Source organism: Babylonia areolata, chromosome 31 (genome assembly GCF_041734735.1).
Source record: "Babylonia areolata isolate BAREFJ2019XMU chromosome 31, ASM4173473v1, whole genome shotgun sequence".
NCBI classification, from domain to species: Eukaryota; Metazoa; Mollusca; class Gastropoda; order Neogastropoda; family Buccinidae; genus Babylonia; species Babylonia areolata.
In genome coordinates this window covers 23,275,849-23,291,934 of record NC_134906.1, presented here as the reverse complement: position 1 = coordinate 23,291,934, position 16,086 = coordinate 23,275,849, and the positions used below count along the sequence as shown (strand labels likewise).

Genomic DNA, 16,086 nt, shown 5'->3' with positions numbered 1-16,086 from the left:
TCTCACCCCCTCTCTATGTGTCTCCCTCTCTCTCTCTCTCCTCCCTCTCTGTCTCCCTCTCTCTGTGTCTCCCTCTCCTCTCTCTCTCTCTCCTTCTTTCTCCCCCCTCTCTCTGTCTCCCTCTCTCTGTGTCTCCCTCTCTTTCTCTGTCTCCCCCCTCTCTCTCTCTCCTTCCCCCCTCTCTCTGTCTCTCTCTCTTTCTCCCTCCCCCCTCTCTCTCTGTCTCCATCTGTCTCTGTGTCTCCCTCTCTTTCTCTGTCTCCCCTCTCTCTCTCTCCTTCTCTCTCCCCCCTCTCTCTCTCTCTGTCTCCCTCTCTGTCTCCCTCTCCTCACTCTCCTCTCCCTCTCTCTCCTTCTTTCTCCCCCCTCTCTCTGTGCCTCTCTGTCTTCCTCCCTCTCTCTCTCTCCCTCTCTGTCTCCCTCTCTCTCCTTCTCTCTCCCCCTCTCTCTCTTCTCCCTCCCTCTGTCTCCCTCTCTCTCTCTCCTTCTCTCCCCCATCTCTCTCTGTCTCCCTCTCTGTCTCTCTCTCCTTCTCTCTCCCCCCTCTCTCTCTGTCTCCCTCTCCTCCCTCCCTCTCTCTCCTTCTCTCTCCCCCCTCTCTCTCTCTGTCTCCCTCTCTCTGTATCTCCCTCTCTTTCTCTGTCTCCCCCTCTCTCTCCTCCCCCCCCATCTCTCTGTCTCTTTCTCTCTGTCTCCCTCCCTCTCTCTCCGTCTCTGTCTCGCCTCCCCCCCTCTCTCTCCTTCTCTCTCCCCCCTCTCTCTTTGTCTCTCTCTCTTTCTTCCCAGGAGCCTTCACTTGCAGATTTGATGAGTATGCTAGGGACTATAAACTGCAGGTTTGACGGCATGGACAGTAGGTTTGATGGCATGAATGACAGTATTGATACTCACAGTGTCGTGATGTATTGTTTGTAAAATAATGTTCACATTCCCCTTCATAAGGGGCCTAGGCCTATACATGAATAAACCATCTTGAATCCCTGAATCCCTCTCTTTCTCTGCCCCCCCTCTGTCTCTCTCTCTCCTTTTCTCTCCCCCTCTCTCTCTGTCTCCCTCTCCCTCTCTCTCTCCCCCCTCTCTCTCTGTCTCCCTCTCTTTCTCTTTCCCCCCTGTCTGTCTTTCTCTCTCTCCCTCGTTCATTCATGTCCCAGCAAATTGCATTGCTTTCAAGGTTTAATAACCCAGCCAAAAAAACCCAAAAAAAACCCTGATTATCAAATCAAATCAGTTGACTAACTAAACAAACATTGGACAAGATAAATGTGCAAACTAGAAGGTAGATTAAGGCCATGCCTTTCATTCGATCCCAATAATTTCAGGTCAGCTTGTTTGTTTGTTATTGTTGTTATTATTGTTTTGCTAGTGGTTGTGTGTTTGTTTGTTTTATATCTCCTGGAGCCAGTTGCATTGCTCGGACAGAAGAGCCTATAATTATATAGTATGGTCGTAACCCGCTGCTAACTGTGTGTAGTATGGAACTGAGCAGTGGCGTAGTTCGGTCAACGTAGGCATTAATTAGTAACGTGTAACTGTCAAACAGTTAGAACAAGCTGTGCAACTGGCACCCGATGTGCAAGAATGAAGTCCGCGAAGCACAGCAAGTCGATTGCACGTGCACTTGTGCAGAACAACTTTTTTTTTTTTCTTCTCTCTCTCTCTCTCTCTCTCTCTCTCATATGCTCCTAGTTTCCGCACCAGTGACCGCACGGAGAAAGCGAAGTGGAGAACGCAACAGAGCGAGCGAGAGAGAGAGAGAGAGAGAGAGAGAGAGAGAGAGAATCGACCCGCTCTGATGTAAAAACCTTCAACCGATTACGGTCGTAGGCACTGTATGCCGGTGAGGAGTCGTCGCTGAAGCTGAACGAGTATTTACAAAAAGTGCCGAAACCTCTTCCTATTTGGAGTCTACACGTTTAAGGTCAAGTTTGTTCGGTTGGAGTTGTTTACAAAACCTACCTCTTGAAGTTTAACGACCTATTGGCGTAAGTTTGTTCGGTTGGAGTTGTTTACAAAACCTACCTATTGAAGTTTAACGACCTGTTGGCGTAAGTTTGTTCGGTTGGAGTTGTTTACAAAACCTACCTCTTGAAGTTTAACGACCTGTTGGCGTAAGTTTGTTCGGTTGGAGTTGTTTACAAAACCTACCTATTGACGTTTAACGACCTATTGGCGTAAGTTTGTTCGGTTGGAGTTGTTTACAAAACCTACCAATTGAAGTTTAACGACCTATTGGCGTAAGTTTGTTCGGTTGGAGTTGTTTACAAAACCTACCAATTGAAGTTTAACGACCTATTGGCGTAAGTTTGTTCGGTTGGAGTTGTTTACAAAACCTACCTATTGGAGTTTAACGACCTGTTGGCGAATAGGTCGTTAAACTCCAATAGGTAGATTTTGTAAACAACTCCAACCGAACAAACTTGACCTTAAGGATGTAGACGCCAATAGGTCGTTACAAACCTACAATGTAGGCTCCATATATACACAGGGCTGCGGTGCATACTGGGAGGTCGCGCGCCCAACGACGTAGGCTGGACGTTGGTCACTTGACGACGTAGGCTGGACGTTGGTCTCTTGACGACGTAGGCTGGACGTTGGTCTCTTGACGACGTAGGCTGGACGTTGGTCACTTGACGACGTAGGCTGGACGTTGGTCTCTTGACGACGTAGGCTGGACGTTGGTCACTTGACGACGTAGGCTGGACGTTGGTCACTTGACGACGTAAGGCTGGACGTTGGTCTCTTGACCTACAACACTGCACGGGCGGCGATCCTTGCTCGCTGGCAGCCTATCGCGAAGTTTTCCCTTGTTATACAAGACTCGGTGGAAGAGAGAGTATTGCAAATACCCATATGTGTAAGCCATTGCACTCATATGGTGCAGTAATTATAATTTTATGTCGTTACACTTTAAAATTTTTCAATTTTCCTCACTCTCTTCCCAGTGTATATATAGCATGGGAACCAGACTTCAGCTAGGGGAAGGTTAACCCTTTCACTGCCAAACTCGCATTTATGCAGCAGCATAGGGAGAGGACCCGTGTCACTGAAGGGTGACCAGATCATGGGTCTGTTATCCATGAACCTACTGCTCTTTATGTTCGGTGGTAGGATAGGCCATATTTTCTACACATGACCGGGGGGGAAATGCCCAGCTATTCTTAGACACCATATTTTCTGTGTTTATAGCACAAGGGAATTTTGCACTCTAAACTGACTGGCGGTGAAAGGGTTAAAACGGCTCGGAAGGAGAGGATCGTGCCCTGCCATACTGTGCCGGATCCTAGACATAGTGTGTATGATTTCACTGCCTCCGTGTGGTCGTCTTCGAAAGCTATGGGGCCTTTAACTTTGAAAAAAAAAGAAGAAAATCTTTGTACCCATAGATGAGTGGTAGTAAGCGTGTAAAACATTCAAAGGCGGCGTGCTGTGTCTGTTTCAGGGTCGGATGTGAAGCAGTGACCTCTGTGACCTAATGACCCGGTGACCCAGCGACCCCTGTGACCTAATGACCCGGTGACCTCTGTGACCCTTGTGACCCACAGAGGAAGGGCACCACATCCAGACCCCGGCCAGCACCGCATCATCCTGTGCAGAGCAGTCCAGTTCCTGTTGTTGGACCCGGTTACCTTAACCGCTTCCCCACCCAGCCACCCACCCACCCAACCCTATCTCTCTTTGACACGTCGTGATCTGGCGACAAGTGTGGTTTGGGTGTTGACACAGTAACTGATTTCCTCCATGGGTGAATTTCGTGATTAGGTTTTCTGAAGTTGAAACTTTTGCAGGTTGTCTCGTCGTGAACACTTGTGATGTGGATCCACCATTCCAGGAGTAGGAACTGACGGCTGGCTGTGCCTGGAAACCCGTGCAGAACGAGAAGAGATTGACAAAGTTTACTACCAGCCAACCTCTTTGGAGAGACTGTCTGTCTCTCCGGGACTGTCAAAGAGAGTCTTTCTGTGACTCTCTCTCTGTCTCTCTCTCTCTGGGACCCTCAGAGAGAGTCTGTCTGTGACTCTCTCTCTCTCTCTCTCTGGGACCCTCAGAGAGAGTCTGTCTGTGACTCTCTCTCTCTCTCTCTCTGGGACCCTCAGAGAGAGCCTTTCTGGGACTCTCTCTGTGACTGTCCCTCCCCGCACACCCCACCCCACTCCCTTTACCACCACCACCACCACCACCACCATGGCCGCCGCAACAACCTCCGAGCTGTCTGTGCCCATGCTGAACTGCGGCATGTGCAAGTCCCTGTACCGGGACCCGCGGATGCTGAGCTGCCTGCACACCTTCTGCGAGCCCTGCCTGCTGGAGCTGCCCGTGATGGGCGACAGCCGGAACCAGGCCTTCTTCCGCTGCCCCCAGTGCAGCCGTGAGACCATGCTGCCCTGTGGGGGTGTGGGGGGCCTGGTGAAGAACCACTTCCTGGCCAGGATGTGTCAGGAGTACGTGTCCGAGGTGCAGAAGACTCTGGGAGGAGGGGGAGGAGGAGGGGGCGGCAGACCCGCAGGGATGACCTCCCCTGGGGGTCAGGGCCCCGCCTCCCCCAGCTCCCCCCTCCTGAGCGGCGGCCGTCGTTCCCTTGCCGGCATGATCCACGGCGGAGGAGGAGCAGGAGGAGGAGTTCAAGGCTCTCCTAAGGCCATGTCCCCTTCCCAGAGCTCCTCCTTCAACTACGACCTCCGCAGAGGCTCAGGATCAACAGCCTACTACAGCTCTCTCTCCTCCACCACCTCCTCGGACACCACCACCGCCCTACAACAGCAACAGGGAAGGCGACCGTCCGTGGAGATGCTCCCGCTACGGGCGAGGCAGCGCAAGTTCAGCCTGACGCCGCCGGACGTGCTGAAGATGTGGGAAGCCCTGCAGCGGAAGCTGAACAGCCTGCAGTCGGCCTCCTTGCAGATGACCTACAGCCTGGAGAGCGTCAACATGACGGAGAGCAACTGGCAGCAGCGGAAGCAGGACTTGAGGAGGGAGGTCCAGCGGCGCTCCGCCCAGCTGCAGTTCTTCATCAAGCGGCAAGAGAGGCTCCTCCTGGCCATGCTGGACTCCAAGGACACGGACTCCGCCTTCCTGCAGGCCGCGGACCGCTCCCGGGACGACCTGCGCGCCAACCTCATGTTCGTATCCGTTTCCGTTTCTTAGTTCTTCTTCTTCTTCTTCTTCATCTCCTCCGCCTCCCTTCTCTTCCTCCTCACTCACCTCTTCCTTCTCTTCCTCATCACTTTCCTCTTCTTCGTCCTCACTCTCCTCTTCTTCCTCTTCCCCTTCCTCCTCCTCTTCCTCCTCACTCTCCTCTTCTTCCCCTTCCTTCTCCTCTTCTTCCCCTTCCTCCTCCTCTTCCTCCTCCTCTTCCCCCTCACTCTCCTCTTCTTCCTCTTCTTCCCCTTCCTCCTCCTCTTCCCCCTCACTCTCCTCTTCCTCCTCACTTCCCTCTTCCTCCTCCTCTTCCCCCTCACTCTCCTCTTCCTCCTCACTCTCCTCTTCCTCCTCACTCTCTCTGTGTTCTTTCTGTGCTCCTCTTCAGTCTCCTGTTGCCAGGTGGTGGTTGTGGTGGAGTCAGAGACAGAGGTGGTGAGGTAGTACACTGAGTTCAGACAAATTCATTCGTGTATTTACGCTACCCCTCCACATCGTGCTAGGCAAGATGCCCAAACCGGCAGTATAACCAAAGCGCGCTTAGTGGAGTGATGGCCTAGAGGTAACGCGTCCGCATAGGAAGCGAGAGAATCTGAGCGCGCTGGTTCGAATCACGGCTCAGCCGCCGATATTTTCTCCACCACCACTAAGACCTTGAGTGGTGGTCTGTATAGCCGCTAGTCATTCGGATCAGACGATAAACCGAGGTCCCGTGTGCAGCATGCACTTAGCGCACGTAAAAGAACCCACGGCAACAAAAGGGTTGTTCCTGGCAAAATTCTGTAGAAAAATCCACTTTGATAGGAAAAACAAATAAAACTGCACGTAGGAAAAATATAAAGCGAAGTATGCCTGCCTACAAGGCGGGTTAAAAACTTTCATACACGTAAAAGCCCACTCGTGTATATACGAGTGAACGTGGGAGTTGTGGCCCACGAACGCAGAAGAAGAAGAAACCAGACCCTTACAGAACGCTGTACTGTACTGGGGAGGAGGCAGAATAGTCAGAATAGTGACAGATTTGTTGAATACAGGATGTTTAAGTAGACAAATAATGTGGAGCAATACATTGGAATGAAAATGAATAAGTGTAAGAATTATGTAAAATGTGCTTTGACCAAAGTTAGACATGGTGCCTCCTTTTAGATACAGTGAAAGAAGAGCTGAGAAAATGTTGCGTCGTTTATGCCATTATTCAGAAGATGAAATTCGTTTTTTGTGTTTTGTTGTTCTTGTCTACATGACTTTAGGCTGAAATATATCCAGCCTAAGTTTTTTAACAACCCAGGCCGATTTAGATTAAATTTGCTTATGTCATCCAGCAAATGAAACTGTTGTGCAATGTGAATACATTTTACAATGCCTTAGAGCGATTGTGTATTTCTAAAACTTAGATGACAGTATCAATATAAAATGTTAATTACAACAGTCATCTGAAGCGTAAATGTTAATTAAGCAATGTATTTTGAAAAACTTGATTTGGGATTGATATATATGACTTACCCCTTCAGTTATGGGCTAAGGCCTAGATCTGAACAAACCTTTTCATTTCGTAATGGCGAGGCAAGCGTCTTAACCACTGTTCCACCTCCCTCTTCTACAGGTCCGTGGTGCATGAGGCGGAAGTGGTGAAGAGCATGTTGGACCTGGCTGATGACTCGGAGCTCCTCACCCTGGGCAACGTTCTGCTGAGCAGCACCGTCTCCCAGCAGCCCGTCACCATGGAGATACCGGAGCTGCAGTTCAAGATCCCTGACGAGCTGTCAGTGGAGGACAAGATGGGTCAGGACTTTGGCTGCTTCACCTCCACCACCAGCACCCGGGAGATCTACACGCCCCAGGTCATCGAGCAGGAGGTCGTGGAGCTGGACGCCAGCACTGGGGAGGAGACAAGGGCTGAGGAGGAGCAGGAGCCGGAGCAGGAGGAGGAGGAGGAGAACCAGAACCAGGAGATAGTGGTGACGGAGACTGTGCTGCTGACTCGGGATCCTTTAACCGGTGAATACATCACCACCCCTGTCTCTGACTCCACCACCACCACCACCACCACCATTCAGCAGCAGGAGGCCGAAGAGGAACCAGAACCTGAACACAGAGAGGAGAACGAGGAGGAAGAGGAGAGTGAGGAGGAAGAAGAGGAAGACGAAGAAGACGAAGAGGAAGTAATAGTGGAGGAAACCATCGAGATCATCGACGGCAAAATGCAGGTGATTTCCTCACGGCGCGTCGTCCCCACTCCCAAGCCAAAGAAAGAGAAGAAGCCAGCCAAAAAGAGAGCTGCCGACAAGAACAGCAGCAGAAAGAAAAGAGAAGGAGAGGAGAAGCAGCAGGGTAACAACACCAAGCTAGAAGAAGAAGAAAAACCCGAGACTCCTAGCAGTGGCAGGGGCAGAGACACCAACACCCGCAGGACGGCCAACAGCTCTGCTGCCTCACCGAGGCCAACTGCCTCTCTCAGCTCTGCTGCTTCTGACGGTCGCACGGATCAAGCAGCTGCCTCCACCGTCTCCTCAATGATGACAGGTACCGTCAACACCCAGCAGACCCTTCCTACCCAAGGAATCAGCGCCACTTCCTCTGGTCTCGCTCAGTTCAGCAGCAGAAGCAGCAGCAGCAGCAGCAACAGCATCTATCCAGAAACCAGCAGACCTTCAGCAATAAGCATCGGCACGTCAAGCTACAGCACGCGACACGAAACGCAGAACTTCCCACGGAGCGCAACAGCAGAGAGAGCTGAAGAAGAAGAAGAAAAACAGCCAGCGCAGGAGGTCGACAACGCTCCCCTGAAAGAGTCCCAGGCCGCCAGAAGGCCGTCCGTGGAACACCAGAGCACTCTGAACAAGTTCCAGAGTTTCCGCGAGTCCCTGAAACAGAGACGACGGGAGCTCCTGGGGTCCTCCCTCGGGCCTGGCCAGCTGGGGATGGCGTCCTTCCTGTCCAGGGAGAAGAGAGTGCAGTCCCTGGACAGACGGGCCTCCCTCAGGGAGCTCACGTACCGCCCTCCGTCCCCGGAGCCCGATGAGGAACGAGGCGCTCCTCACAGGAACACGGCCGCTCTTTCCCACATCATCAACAGCAGCTCCGGTGTACAGGGGAGCAACAACCAAGGATCTGTCCAGGATCGAACCTCAGACCCTCCACCTCCTCCAGCCGGCACCTCCACGGGGCCCCTGTCCCCCACGGAGAGGACCTCCCGACCCGTGCGTCGAGCCGTCAGCGCCGCCTCGGACAAGGCCAGCAAGATGGAGTTCCTCCGGGAGACGTGGAAGAAGCGTAAGGAAATACTGATCCAGAACGAGGCCTACATCACCCCCACTCCCGGCTCGGAGGACAGAGAGGGCGGCGAGGAGGGTGGTGGTGGTGGCTTGGGGCAGGAGGCGGGGGCCGAAGGGGCTGGCGCTGCTGCCCTGGCGGAGGAAGACCCCCATAGGTCCAGAGTGGCCCAGAGGAAAGCCAGGAGCAGAATCACGGACGTCAGCCAGGCCCTGACAGGCAGCACCACAGACAACGCCATGGAACCAGTGCTCCCAACCAACAACACCAACACCCTACACAGGGGTGGTGATGCCACCCCATCCTCCCCACCCTCCTCCACCTCTTCTTCGTCCTTCTCCTCCAGCACTGTAGACTACTCCGCCGAGTCGCAGGCCATGAAGACGGTGGACAAGATCCTGCAGAAGAAGAACGTCCCCGTGCCAGTCCCTGTGCCCACCCCGCTCCTCAGCCCGCGCTCCCCTACCACCCCGCCCCCGACCTCCCCCCGCGCCGCCCACACCTACACCCACAGCTACGCCACCTCCCCAACCCGGCCCTCCAAGCCCTCCATGGTGGTACGACCTCGGCCCCGCGACCCCCCGTCATCAGGCGTCACCACCATCACCACCACCACCACCACCACCACCACCTCCCCCTTGACCTCCCCCACCGCCGACTTCGTGCCCACCCCTCTGGAGACCCTGCCAGAGGACGAGACCAAGGCGTCCCCGGAGAGGAAGCGAGGGGGTCTGAGGGCCAGCTCCCCGAGCCGTGGAGGAGGGGAAGGCGGAAGCGGCAAGGACAGCCTGCAGCAGGTCCGGGCCAGCATCCGCCGGAAGAAGGAACGGTGGCGCAGTCTGTCCCTGACGTAACGTAGCGTGCCCCTCTGGTGGCTGTCGGCGGCCCGTAGTAGAAGAAACGGCTGGAGAGAGGGTGGGGGAGGGTAGTGACTTTGATGTTCGCCCACCCCCAGTCTGGAGATGGGTAGCAGTAATTACGGTGCCCCTGCAGTCCTGTTCAACAAGTGTCGGTGGTTTTGATTAACCCGTGCTTGTCGTGTTGTTGAGAGAAGCAAGCGCACGGCCAGGTTACATTTCATGAGGCGATCTTTTTGGTAGCGCTAAGCTAAGCTTGCTTAAGAATAATTAAGAATAATGGAATTTACCGTGAAGTTAGGAAGGCGATCTTTTGGTAGCGCTAAGCTAAGCTTGCTTAAGAATAATGGAATTTACCGTGAAGTTAGGAACATTCTTAATTCACGATAAGCAAAACCTAGGGCTGCTACTCGCTCATGCAAACCCAATTCTGGAGCTGGGCTGGGTTGTTAAACTGGCGATCTCTGCAGAGCTAAAGTTTACTTTGATTTAAAGTTGAGAATGTCCTTAGTCAATGGGATCGGTGTAAACTTAGGGATGTTCCCCGCCAAGTTTCTGTGTGCAGGGGGGGAAAAAAACACCCCAGTGCCTAATATTTTAGACTCGACCCTCTCAGTAACGCGAATCGGTTTATGTTAAAACAACACAGAGGACATGTTCGCTTCGAACTCTGTCAGGGGGGGGGGGGGGGAGGCCGGGGGGGGGGGGGGAGTTAGTCAATTTACTGTTTCCTTTTGCGCAGGAAAGGTGTGCAGCTGTCAAGCTTTGTTACAATGTGAAAAACGGTCCGCTTAACGTAATATGTTCGATGTCGACTAAAGTCGCCTTTGGCGGTGAACTGCGCAATCAACCAAAGTCGTTCTGTGGTGGCTAGAGTGAACACTAAGCAGACTTACCGCAGCTAAGATCGCTCAAGTAACACAGCCCAGGGTCGCTTTGCATGAGCTTTGGTTTGCTTAGTGTGAAGAATTTTCTAAACTCTTGCCATCTCCACAGATGTAGGAACATTCTGAACGGACTTAGCGCTGCGGTTTCACTTTCTTAAGGAGGCGTCACTGCGTTTGGACAAATCCATATACGCAACACCACATCTGCTTGGCAGATGCCTGACCAGCAGCATAACCAAAATTAATGCGCTAGTCAGGCTTTGAGTGTGTGTGTGTATATATATATATATATATATATATATCTGTGTACCTATCAGAGTGGATTTTATTCTGCAGAATTTTGCCAGAGGACAGGACAACACTTCTGCTGCCATGGGTTCCTTTCCAGTTCGCCAAGTGCGTGCTGCACGCGGAACTTCGGTTTATCTTGTCGTCTTGTCCTCCGAATGACTTGTACACTCAGTTTGACTTTTCAGTCAAACTTGGGAGAAAGGGCAAGATGATGATTCAATCCAGACCCTTACGGACACTGTATCGGCAATCAGCGTCTTAACCATTCTGCCACCCCCACCCCACCCTCAAAATGAAGTATGGAAGAGGAATTTTTGTTTAATGTCCCGTCACACATATCGGTGATTGAAGACATTTTGTTAAAGTATTAATGAATACATCTGAGTATTATCGGTTAGAAGGGGTGGGAGATGTGGATGAATGGAGGGTTGAGAGAAACTGGGTAAATGAGGGTAAAAATGTGGGTGAAATTTGGAAGAAAAAAAAACAACAACAAAAAAACCCTCTAAATACAGTTACAGGAAATTACTTAAAGGACTTCGTAAAAGAGAAGACGTTAAAAGGACAAGCGAAACAACTGATAATGAATGCAAAAAGTCAAAAACATCAACGTTCTCAGTCATTTGTGAAGACACACTTTCGTGTACATAAGGCTTCATCAAGCTACAGTCAAAAATTATATGCTCAATTGTCAGGTTACTAAAGCATATGCACTTGACATTAGAACAATACTTGGTCCGTAATGAATTTGATAATAGTCTGAGAGCTAAATGAAGTATGTCTGTCTATACATGTCGGGATAAAAAAGGGTCATACACGTAAGATCCCACTCGAATGATATATAAGTGAACGTGGGCGTTGCAGCCCACGAGCAAAGAAGGAGAAGAAATAGAAGAATCATTCTTTCACCCTGCTAGCCAGAAAAGAATTTCCCTAACTCTATGCTAATTCCATAAACTTTAGAACATTCTGAATGCCGAGCAAATTTAGCGCTGGAAAGATCGCTCATGTAAAAAGTAACCCTCTCCTTGGTCCTGTTGGCTTATCCCAGATTCTATAACAAAAGAGTTTTGTAAAATATTACATAATAATAAAACCTACGCTTTGCTTAGCTCCATGGTTATAATATACACTGTCGTTGATTGAAAAAAACAACAACAACCAAACCAGTCTTCCAAGCTTGTGCAATTGATATCTCTTTTTGTCTTCTTTTTCTTCGTCTGAACGTGTATTTTATGATATTGTAATGCATTGTGTGTTTGTTGTACTGCATTGCACTTTGTCGCACTCATTAGAATGGAGTGGTATTGGCGTTCAGTTGCTTTGACATCACACTCGCGATCTTTGTTTCCACGTCAGTACCAGTGTTTGATGCCTAGGATGGTGTGGTGGTGCTAGGAGCAACTTTAGGAAGTTTTAAAACTATGCACTCGGTGACTCTAAAGTCTCTGTGCCTGCTTGAATAAGGAGATCAATCAGGCTGTTAATATTAACCCCTTGAGTGCCGAGCTTCGGTAAACTAAGATCATTGTGTGGTGATGTTGGTTTTTGTTGAACAAATGTTTAAAGCAGTCCCAAAAGGCAACACGTCCAGGTAAAGAATGATGACCGACATTCTCTCCTGAAAATTCATTCTTGTCTCAGTGAGATGACAGCAACAGCACTTTACTGACAATAATACTCGTCAGTGGCAGTCAAGAAGTTAATCGCTTTTTTTTTTTTTTTTTTTTTTTTTTTGCTTTTTTTTTTCTTTTAAAAAATTTTTATTTCGCTATTGGTCTTGAGCACCATAGTTTATGGGTCATAAGGAGTCTAGTAATTAAGTAGTAATTAGGTACAGTCGTCACCTTGCCTTCCTTTTTTGTGGCCTTGAGGTCTTGGTATATATTTATATATATATATATATATATATATATATATATATATATATATATATATATATATATATATATATATATATATACCTATTTCCTGTATAATATGATGTATTTTCAGAACTGTTACGATCACCGTGGTTGACTGGGTTGTTGTACACATTATTCGCAGCATGAGCATTCGCTTTATGTTTAGCATAGCTTATTAACATGCAGTAGAGAATATTATTAAATAATAAAAATAAAAAAAAGAAAGAAAGAAAAGATGGAATTGTGCATTTATGTGTGATATTCTTTAAACCGTTCATTCCTCGGTGCTTACACGTGTGTTACTTTTAAACTGTGTTCATTCCTTCTGCGTTCCGTGCCTGTACGTTCCGATTATTGTTTTATTAATTTTTCAGTCTTCCATGGAACGTTTCGCTGCATTCTGAAGGATGTTTCTTCAGTCTGGAACTTATTATTTTCACCTTCTTCCTCTCGATGTCATCACTGTGGTGTGGCGACTACTTTTTTTTTTTTTTTTTTTGTTTTTTTGTTAATGGGTGCGTGTTAATTTTCTAATCACAGTGGGGTTGTTGTTGGGGTTTTTTTCTAAGTTTTTTTTTTTCTTAATGTTTTTTTGGTTGGTTGGTTGGTTACAGAGTGTACACATTTTTTTCCCCCAGAGACATAGTAGTGTCTTTCACAGCGCCTACGATCTGGGCTGAATTTCAGCTCCGAAAGACAAGTACCCTGACCACTGTTCAAAATCTATAGAAATGGGGGGAGGGGGGGGGGGGGTTATGGAAGTTGATGATGACATTTATCTATTCAGGCTGGGTTTAAAACCTGGGACCTCTCTTTGAAGGCTGCGACAGATCTTACACTGACATTATTACTTCATGCTTCGTAGAACTTTGTGTTTCACTCGCAAACCTATCTAGGGGCCTTCCTCCGTTTCGAAATGAGTTGGAAATCACCTTTGATAGAAAACAGAATACGAAAGTCAGAATTATTATGCCTGTGCCACTACTTGGAAACCGTTTCTGTGAAAATGATACGAATCATCGTGATACTATGGTCACACACACCATTGTAATATTGCGATGGGGGAGAGGGGAGGGAGGAACGGGGGGGTGGGGGGTGGGGGGGGCTTCACATACATTTTTTGATATCTTTTGATACTGCGCTTACTTTTCGTTGTAATGTTGCACCCCGGGAAGAAAACTCAAACGGGTTTTGGGAGTCGAAAGGTAATCCGTTCTCGCATTGTCATTCAAAAGACGACGAAAGAAAGAAAATACGAAGCTGTTGGTTGTTTGTTTGTTTTTTTTGACACAAGAAACGCGTTGTTTTAATGCTTGAAGGATCTGAATTTGATGTACAAAATCACTGAATGATCGTGTTAGTTTGCCTTCGCCAAACAGTGATAACCAGTGCCTTTTCTTCTTACAGCCATAGAGTATGATCAAGATTATCTCTTGCTGCAACTGGATTGTTTTTTGGGGTTTTTTTTTGGGGGGGTGGGGTTTGTGTTTTTTTTGTTTTTGTTTTTGTTTTTTTGTTGGTTTTTTGTTCTGTCAAATGGTAGTAGGTTTCGTAGTGAATATTGTTTTTTTTCTTATAGAGAACAAGATGCTTGGTGCTTGTTGCAGAGTATTATGCGTATGATGATAATGCATCCTATATTATGATTGAACATGCCTGCATTATTTGTATCATTTGTTGTGAAAGAAAGAAAGAAAGAGAGAAGAAACTTGAGGCAAACAAAAAGAAGCTTGAACTCTTTTTTTCTTTTTTTTTTTTTTTTTTTTTTTGTTAATAACAAAAAACAGATAAATACATACTCAAATCATAACAATTTTGTAAAAGAATAATAATAAAAAATTGAAAAAACCCGAAAACAACAACACACAAACAAAAAAAGAACAGAGATATATTGAACTACTATTATTGATGGGGAGAAGAAAAAGAAGGAAGAAGAAGATGACATGACGCATAGAAAGGAAGAGAAGAGCACGTTTTTGATTGGAGGATGATAACAACACAAAAAAGGGGGGTGGGGGGTGGGAGGGGGGCATTTTGTAATACTTTCCATGCACACGCAGTCGCATGAATCCGTGACTGATGTATAAACGTCAACAGCCATAAACATACATATACATCACTCACTCACTCATTCCCTCGACCGCTGGGGGGATATGAGGAAGATGTCATAGCTCGCCACGCCGTTCTGTTGGCAGCTGTCGTGAGGAGATCTGGCATCGTCATTTTGGTCCATTCCTTGACGTTGTCGGACCAGCTCTTTCTCTGCCGCCCCCGTCTGCGCCCTCCCTCTACAGTCCCTTGCAGGATGGTTTTGGAGAGGGTGTTATGTCGTATGACGTGACCAAACCATGCCATCTTCCCGTCGTTTGACAGTCGCCAGCAGTGGTTCTTGGGGCCCAACAAGGTTGCTGACCAGGTTCCGCACATAGTCATTGGTCTGTGTTCCTTGTAGGAGATGTGTAGTAGTCTCCTCAAGCACTTGGTTTCGAAACATATACATACACACATGTAATTGTACGCATGTATACATAAACTTGAAGGGAGGGAGAGAGGGACAGGAGGGGAATCACACCCAATCATTCTACTCTTCCGTTCTTTGGAGGAAAATATGTTTTCTTTTTTCTTTTTCTTTTTCTGTTGTGAAGCGTCTGCAGGTGATTAGGTCTTCTTTCTTCTTCTTCTGCGTTCACTCGTATGCACACGAGTGGGCTTTTACGTGTATGACCGTTTTTACCCCGCCATGTAGGCAGCCATACTCCGTTTTCGGGGGGTGTGCATGCTGGGTATGTTCTTGTTTCCATAGCCCACCGAACGCTGACGTGGATTACAGGATTTGTAACGTGCGTATTTGATCTTCTGCTTGCATATACACACGAAGGAGGTTCAAGCACTAGCAGGTCTGCACATATGTTGACCTGGGAGATCGTAAAAATCTCCACCCTTTACCCACCAGGCGCCGTCACCGTGATTCGAACCCGAGACCCTCAGATTGACAGTCCAACGCTTTAACCACTCGGCTATTGCGCCCGTCGGTGATTAGGTCAAAATAGAGGGTTACTGCAGGGGGGTAGGAGGCTGGGCAGTGGAGGGGGTAGTTAGATTGAGGGTAACGGGAGTGCGTGCTCTTTCATGCGATACAAATCGATCAACACACTATGCGGCTTGGAGAGATGCTTGTCACGCCTCGTTGGAAGCACGAGGCAGTCCAAGGCATTCCCATTGTCCACGGTCCTCAGCTAGTTTTTGCTGCTGGCGTCATCCCCCATCAATCCACTGCCAAGGGGGCCCCCCAACACTCGCCTTATATATGTCATGAAGTGGTGTGATGGCCTAGAGGTAACGTGACCTCCTGGGAAGCGAGAGAATCTGAATTCATATATATACTTTTGTAGTACTTATCAAAGTTGTCACTGGTTTCTGAAGATCTTGTACTGTCCAGCTCTCCTTAGAGTTTCTTGTCACTCACTGCTTTTGTAGTACTTATCAAAGCTGTTATTGGTTCTTTTGCTGATCAAAAGTAATGCAAGTCTTAAGAGTAAGAAGAAGTCCATTTGGAGAACAGGTAACTGATGCCCTGAATTGTACTGGATGTAGTAAGCACAGTTTTATCACAGTGGGGTGACAGCCCTTCACTGAAGAAATCCATTTGATGATGATGGAGTCTCCCGTCGGACCGACGGATGAGTAGGGCGGCAGGCTTATCTGTCGGTGTGTGTCCTCATATGGGAGAAGAGGCCG

The 16,086-nt window shown here is 48.6% G+C and overlaps 1 protein-coding gene across 1 annotated transcript in view; it reads left to right on the top strand.

The window, feature by feature from the left end:
- The window catches only part of LOC143276202 (uncharacterized), a 20,162-nt gene extending 10,250 nt beyond the window's left edge, over positions 1–9,912 (top strand). The window contains exons 2-3 of the mRNA XM_076580654.1: positions 3,440–5,117; positions 6,740–9,912. Of these exons, the coding sequence (XP_076436769.1) occupies positions 4,183–5,117; positions 6,740–9,263 (3,459 nt within the window). The 5' untranslated portion in view covers positions 3,440–4,182 and the 3' untranslated portion in view covers positions 9,264–9,912. The remainder of the gene's footprint in view (positions 1–3,439; positions 5,118–6,739) is intronic.
- Positions 9,913–16,086: the final 6,174 nt, after the last annotated feature.